Source organism: Cyprinodon variegatus, unplaced genomic scaffold, assembly GCF_000732505.1.
Source record: "Cyprinodon variegatus isolate N-32 unplaced genomic scaffold, C_variegatus-1.0 Scaffold150, whole genome shotgun sequence".
NCBI classification, from domain to species: Eukaryota; Metazoa; Chordata; class Actinopteri; order Cyprinodontiformes; family Cyprinodontidae; genus Cyprinodon; species Cyprinodon variegatus.
This window is the reverse complement of record NW_015150603.1, coordinates 244,082-250,781: the sequence shown is the minus strand read 5'-3', so window position 1 is coordinate 250,781 and position 6,700 is coordinate 244,082. Positions and strand designations below refer to the sequence as shown.

General features: G+C 34.2%; 1 protein-coding gene across 2 annotated transcripts in view; it reads left to right on the top strand.

Annotated features, from left to right (window-relative positions):
- ttc12 (tetratricopeptide repeat domain 12) overlaps positions 1–6,700 on the top strand; it is a 29,250-nt gene that overhangs the window by 1,427 nt on the left and 21,123 nt on the right. The window contains exons 2-9 of one of the 2 annotated variants that reach the window (XM_015377250.1): positions 932–1,086; positions 1,311–1,332; positions 1,682–1,759; positions 1,842–1,963; positions 3,580–3,639; positions 3,915–3,986; positions 4,441–4,501; positions 6,250–6,438. In XM_015377250.1, the coding sequence (XP_015232736.1) occupies positions 932–1,086; positions 1,311–1,332; positions 1,682–1,759; positions 1,842–1,963; positions 3,580–3,639; positions 3,915–3,986; positions 4,441–4,501; positions 6,250–6,438 (759 nt within the window). Of the gene's footprint in view, positions 1–931; positions 1,087–1,186; positions 1,333–1,681; positions 1,760–1,841; positions 1,964–3,579; positions 3,640–3,914; positions 3,987–4,440; positions 4,502–6,249; positions 6,439–6,700 lie in introns of those variants that run through there. The other variant, XM_015377249.1, reaches the window with a different exon arrangement.

Genomic DNA, 6,700 nt, shown 5'->3' with positions numbered 1-6,700 from the left:
TTTTTTTACATTTTAAGGAAAAGAAATTTCCTATGAGCACTTTAAAAAAATTCTACAAATGTTTAAAAAAAATACCTAGAATTTCGGAATCCTGCTTAAAGCATTTTTTCGTGCCAAATATATTGACTATATATATTATCAGACCTGTCAAAGGCATTGTTGATTAACGCTGTCTCCTTTTCTAATTTCTTCTTAGCTACCATGAGCTACGTGTCAGTGGGTGTGTACACCCACGGTGAAAAAGCACTGCAAAGAATTGCTTTAGGGGGACTGCTTTAGCTAAGGTTGACCAATTCACAGCATCCAAATTACTGTTAAATAAAAGGACCATACTGAGCACGTCTAATAATCTGATAATCTTGAAAAAGAAAATGTGCCTTTTTAGACATGTCAGACTTTGAGAAACACATTTTTTTTGTGTTTTCTGTCATATAGATTCCTATCAATTAAACAAAATATATTAAATGCTAAAAGACAGGTTAAACCTGGACATAACAGCTTTAAAGTGTTATGAATAATTGAAAAATGTCTATCTTTCTGTATGTCTGTTCATCTGAATAATTTAATTATTCATATATATTTTTATTCTTCATGTTTCCTTTAAATTTATGTATATCTCTATGTGTATATATTGCAAGCACTATTTTCTGCCCAGCTGCAATAAAATAGATAAAACATATTTTAATGATGGCTTAGTAGTTTCTCAAGGTAATACAAAAAAGAATTACTAATCACATTTCCATTTTTTAATTTCAAGCAAGATTAAATCTTTTAGGTCTGTATCTTTGAAATATTTTATTACCATTTGGCTGCATAGCTTTCAGCTGTAGTTTTATGACAAATTTTAATCTCGAATCAGTAAAATATTTCTTTATGCAAAGAGTGTTAGTTGTGCAGTAGTTTTGATGCTGTAAGGGGAATTCTTTTTTAGGTCAGATATTAGAAGATTTTCGGTCCTCTGATGAAAGGGTGCAACAAAAAGCGACAGCAGAAGCAGATTCCTTAATTGCCACCTTGGATGAACCTTGCCGAACAAAAGTCAACAAGACTACAGTGAATACAAAACCACTCCTTCAACATTCTTTGGTAAAAAATTGTTTGAACACAAAGCCAGCACACAGTTTCACTCCCCTTCTCTGTCTGTCTTAGTTCTTTTCACTCTTTTTGTGCCTTTGTCTTAACTTCTGCTACCAGCGCTTCTCTAGTATTTAGATAGCATGGACACTTGTGTTAAGCTGCTTTCCTTCTTGTTTCTAGAAGAAATAAGGGAATTCTTTGACATTCTCCTAATTAGTTTTTTTGTTTTGCAGAGTTCACATGATGAAAGTCAAGGTGAGTGAAATTGGGAGTTTTATTATAAAAAGCGGAATTAAATGTTTTCTTTATGAGAAAAACATATTTTTAGTTAGTCCCCAGTTCATCAAGTTTCTTATTTGATATTTAGTTTTATTAAGAAAGGGAGGTAAATGCACCATTCACTAAATTCATGATGATGAAGCAGAAGTTCCTTTTAGTTTTACTTGAAGTTAATACGAGCAGATGTGATGATCAGATTTTATTAGTTTAACCTGTGTATTCTGGCTGAGTGTGTTTTTCAAAACCTTTTTTTTAAAGTTTGCTTTTAAGTCTGAAAAAAATATTTTATCCTTAAACTGTTTGTCATTTTGTTCTTCTGAATAAGACAATTTCATGAAGATTATGGAAAGAGATGCTGAAGACAGGGCGTTCAAGAGAGAGGCTAAGCTAAAAGAGGCAACCGGTATGTTTTGCTGCGCTTGTTGTGACTCTGTTAAGTTTAGAGTTATGTATTTTTTAATGTTGCACTGCTTGATTCACTGCAGCTCTTAAAAACAAGGGAAATGCAGCTTATGAGAAACAGGAATATGAAGATGCAGTGAAGTATTATAGTGATGGATTGGCTGTACTGAAGGATATGCAGCCACTATACACCAACAGAGCACAAGTAAGTATTTTAAGTCTTGATTCAAAATATCTTCAGAAATCCATTTAATACATAATGTATATGTAAAAAATACAACCTTTATTACTTTATGAGACACCATTTAGTAAAAAAGTATGAATGGTAAACATGACTTATAGTATCTAAGGCCAACTATTTAAAGGTAAAGTTTCATTTCCAGTGAGCAGACTTGTCTTTGCTGTAAACTAAAGCTGCACTTAAATGACTGAATTACAGCCTTTTGTTTAAAATCCTATCGAGCGCGATGCCTCCCTGCCAAGAAAATGTGCTAAAGATTTACACAGAAATTATTATTTCTTTGATCACTACCACACTTCTGGTCCCTCTTCTTTACATTTATTTACCCTCCTTTAGGCTCTTTAACTGCAGTGACAGGTAGCGGAGGTATCCTTCCTTTCTCTAGTCCGTCAGCAACCATGTTGTTCTGTTTAGGTCATGAATGCGATGCAGGACATGATCACTTGATACCAAGGGATTTCTTTGAATGAGTTACATTTATACCCAAACTTGAGGCTATGATGATTAAAGCTTGAATGAGCGGCAAAAGCCTGTACCAGCATGAACAGATTAGAAAAAAGATGAGGAAATTCAATTGCCATAGGGAACATTTAACCCCTAAGGGAAGCACAACCACAGTTCTGAGATATGGATATGATTAAAAAAAAAAGTCTTATCTAAAATTAAAAGTAAATCAGAAGCAAAGATGCACAATGATATTAAAATATCACTACATAGACACAGATTACAGTGTTCATCTACAAAAAAGTTGATTTTGGGGTGAGTTACTCTTTAAGGAGTTGATAGTACTGCTTAGGAATTCCGATTGTAACCAGGTGTCTTCCTGCATTGCATTTACATGTCATCCTGGATACTACGGCCTTTTCCAATTGTATAAAAATAGCATTTTCTGTCAAGCATCATTTCTAAATTGAAGTTAGGTTTGAACTTTGAGTACACAATTTATTTATCTACAGAAAAACTGTCCATAATAAAAAATTTAACTTTATTGATCTCATATTGGAGAAATTTACCTCTGCATTTAACCCATTGCATGGGGGAGCAATGGGCTGCATCGTGGGGCGCACAGGGAGCAATCGGGGGTTAAGGATCTTCCTCAGAGACTCAGAACTTGTTCTGCGGTTCTGAGTTTAGAGGCTCGAACTCAGATCCTCGGGATTCCAAGCTCTATGCCTTGTACTCTATGTATGTACACTTTCTTTCATGATAGCTATAGTTAGGAACCAAAAATCCTGTAGAAAATAGAAAAATAAAAAACGGAGACAAAAGGGAAAAGGTAGGAAATTAGAATACACACAAAAGTTTCACTCAGTATAGTAACTGTGCCTGAAAACCACATATCCTGTCACTAAATTACGATGCTGTTCTTTGATCCTTAATGCTTTGCAGGAATATTCTTGTTGGACGTTAACTTAACAACTACTTTTTAATATGAACTACCTGAAAGACACGTTTTGTCTCTGACCAAACAGCCCTTCAGACACCAATAACTGTCCTTCTTTTGCAAGGTCAGATTCTTTGTTCTTGTCAGTTATTCAGTTTCACTTGCCTTATGCTCTGTGTTTTTTTTTCCTATCCAGGCCTACATCAAGCTAAAACGATATAAGGAAGCAATTTGTGACTGTGAATGGGCCTTGAAGGTAAAAAGAAGTAAAATCAAAAGCTGCAAACCTATTCGATTTTCAAAAATATGATGCAAATAGAATTATGAAAAGTTATGGACAAGTGTCACTTTCTTTGGCTCGTTGTCATGTTACTTAAGTCATCTTATTTCTGTATGCATTTAAATATACAATACGTTCAAAACGCTTAATACTCTATTCAATATATATTACTTTTAAATGGTAGTGTCATAGGTGTTCAAACAGATATAGATATTTCTTTCATAACTAGTCAGTCTTCTCTCTCGCTTCAGTGTAATGAAAGATGCATAAAGGCGTATGTGCATATGGGAAAAGCATACCTGGGTTTGAAGAAATATAATGAGGTGGGTATAATTATCTTTTATTACATTCAATCCAATCCCATCATTTTCATAGTTGCTTTAAATAAACCTCTATGTCATTCAGCTATACGAAAGACAAGGCAAAGCTGCAGTAGTTGTAGGCTGAAAAAAAAGAAAATAGAAAATAAAAGTGTAATTACAAATTCAAAGAATGTATAGTATTCTATCTGACTGTAATTTTGTCAATATCTTGTCTTAGATCTACTGTCATAATCATTTTTGTCCTTTTTTTAGTGCACAAGTTTATATCTGATTTTGACATCAGGGTGAAAAATGTAAAAAACCTAATTACAGGATAATTTGTGATATTTGATGTACTTACTCTTTATCAATCTTGTTGGCATGCCTTTGCATTTTGAAGATAAGTTCTGTTGGGTTTAGACGACACCAGCAGAACAGATACTGTATTTAATTATGAGATTTTCATTTTTCACAGGCTAAAAGCTGCTTTGAAAAGATACAGGAAATTGAACCAGGGAGGGGAAAGATGGTTAAAGGTAATTACATTTTTTCGATGAGTTATTTAAGGAAATGTTGCATAAACTAAATGCTCAAATAGTAGTGAAGGAGTTTAGTTTCTTTAAAGATCTCTCAATAATATTATGCAATGTTTAGTCAGTCCTCTATGGTAATAAGGTTTCATGACCAAATCTCCTAATTATAGTGAGTAGTATTAATTGATATTAAGTTAGTTAACCCAGGGAAGGTTAAACTTCACAATAACTTAATTTCACTTCAGTCAGTTTAGTAATATTGCACTACAGTAGTTCAGAAAACATGTCATCTCAATAATTTTACAAAGACTATTCAGTCAGATCAAACAGATTGGTAAAAAGTTAACAAAGGAAAACCAGCTGATGGCATCAAGTAATTGACTTTACACAATATGCTCCTTCTTGCCAAGGAGATAGCGACAGTAGATATGTGCTTGCATTGTCATTAACTCTACAGCTGTCACTCACACCAAGCATGTATACAGCAACAGTGGAGAGGAAAAACTCACTGTTAACAGAAAGAAACTAGAGAACGACTGATACAGTTTTCATAAAAGGCCAATGCCAATACCAATTATTTTTTCATCAGTCTCACTACACAAAATATGCGGCCGATTTTTAAGGCCGATTTTTAATGAAAATATATATTTTTCTTTCTTTCTTTTCATGATAAGAGGACATGTTTATAGCAAATGTTACACTAGTCAGTGCAAATAAAAAACATTATTGACAACATTTATTAAAAAATCAAAACAATAACAATGGATAGCTGATGGAGGGAGCAGTAATGCATGTTCTTCATGTGACTTCAAGACACGGCTGCTGAATGCACTAATGAATTGGCAAACACATTGTCTGATACAAGGAAAGTAAGTAAAGTAAGTTAAGTATGGGCTCTTACAATTAGGCTCTTATGTGCTTTTCTTGTTGCCATCATTATATTTTTCCAAATAAATTTACCTTTAGTTGGAATCAAAATGGGCAAGAAAGTGTAGACACCAGGCTGGTTTTAAAGTTGTAGGGAAATCATATTTAAATGTGAAGTCATTCTGACTTGAACATGTGTATAAATGTACTCTTTATCAGACTTTTAAATTTAGAAAAATCCTGTCTTAAAATATGTTTTTTTTTTTTTTTTTTCGGTTAACTTATGCAGGCCAGTTAGTTATAAGTCAGCCTGTATACCTAAATTCGGCCAATCATATATCAACGGTCATATGTCAATCAATTTTTTTTGATCATAGTATCTTGATTCATGTCACAGCTAATATATGCAATTGCTGAAATAAGGAATAATTTTTAATTGAGTAACTTATTTTACCATTTGGTGTAGAAGGCTTACTACTAAATGAAGCTACTGCCTCCCTGGCGTCCTCTTCCACAACATCTTCGTCCCGGCTTTCCTCCTCTAAGTAAATGAATGACGGAGGAGACTCATCCACGACATATGAGCCACAATCAAACTTGCTAGCGAACCTTCCTTAATAACAACCCCGCTCTCTTGATAAAAACTCCAATCACATTCCCTTTATTCACTCATGTAAAGTCATGCACCACTGGGGAGAATTCGGAAATGCAACCGTTAAAACAGCCGTTTCCCTACCTCTTTAAAATGTTCCGATTATTATAAACGTAATATGAACATGTGTGTACAATTACAGTAATAAGATTGAGGTCAATGCTGATAAATCATTTTGTCTCTAAATTTTCTTCTCTTCTGTTTTTTTCCTTTCTCCTACTCTCCTTTTAAGAATACTTGGAGTTGGTAGATTTAGAAGAGAACAAGGATTGCCAGGAGAGGAAAGCAATGGAAGAACTTGTCAAAGGAGAGGGAAAGTTCACAGCGGTGCCCCAACTGCTGGAGAGGCTGTCTAGGGTTGGCCGGACTCCCCTCTATTACTGTGCAGGATTGGAGAGCCTGTCACGGGCAGTTACTGACTGTGAGTGTTTCTTCAGAAAGCTTTGCACAGGTCTATTTTCTATTTAGTTTTGTGAAGCCATACCTTCCTCTCATTAACCATCTGAAAAGGTTAAATCTATCTGCTGTTCTGCTAAAATGATAGCACTAAGCAAGGTATACGATGCTATTATCTGGTAAAACAGATGTAAAGAAAAAATGACACAAGCATTTAAATGCTTGCTTTAAGTTAGACTATTTGTGTTTCAGTTTCTCATTAGGATGAAAATCTCATGATGACCAGT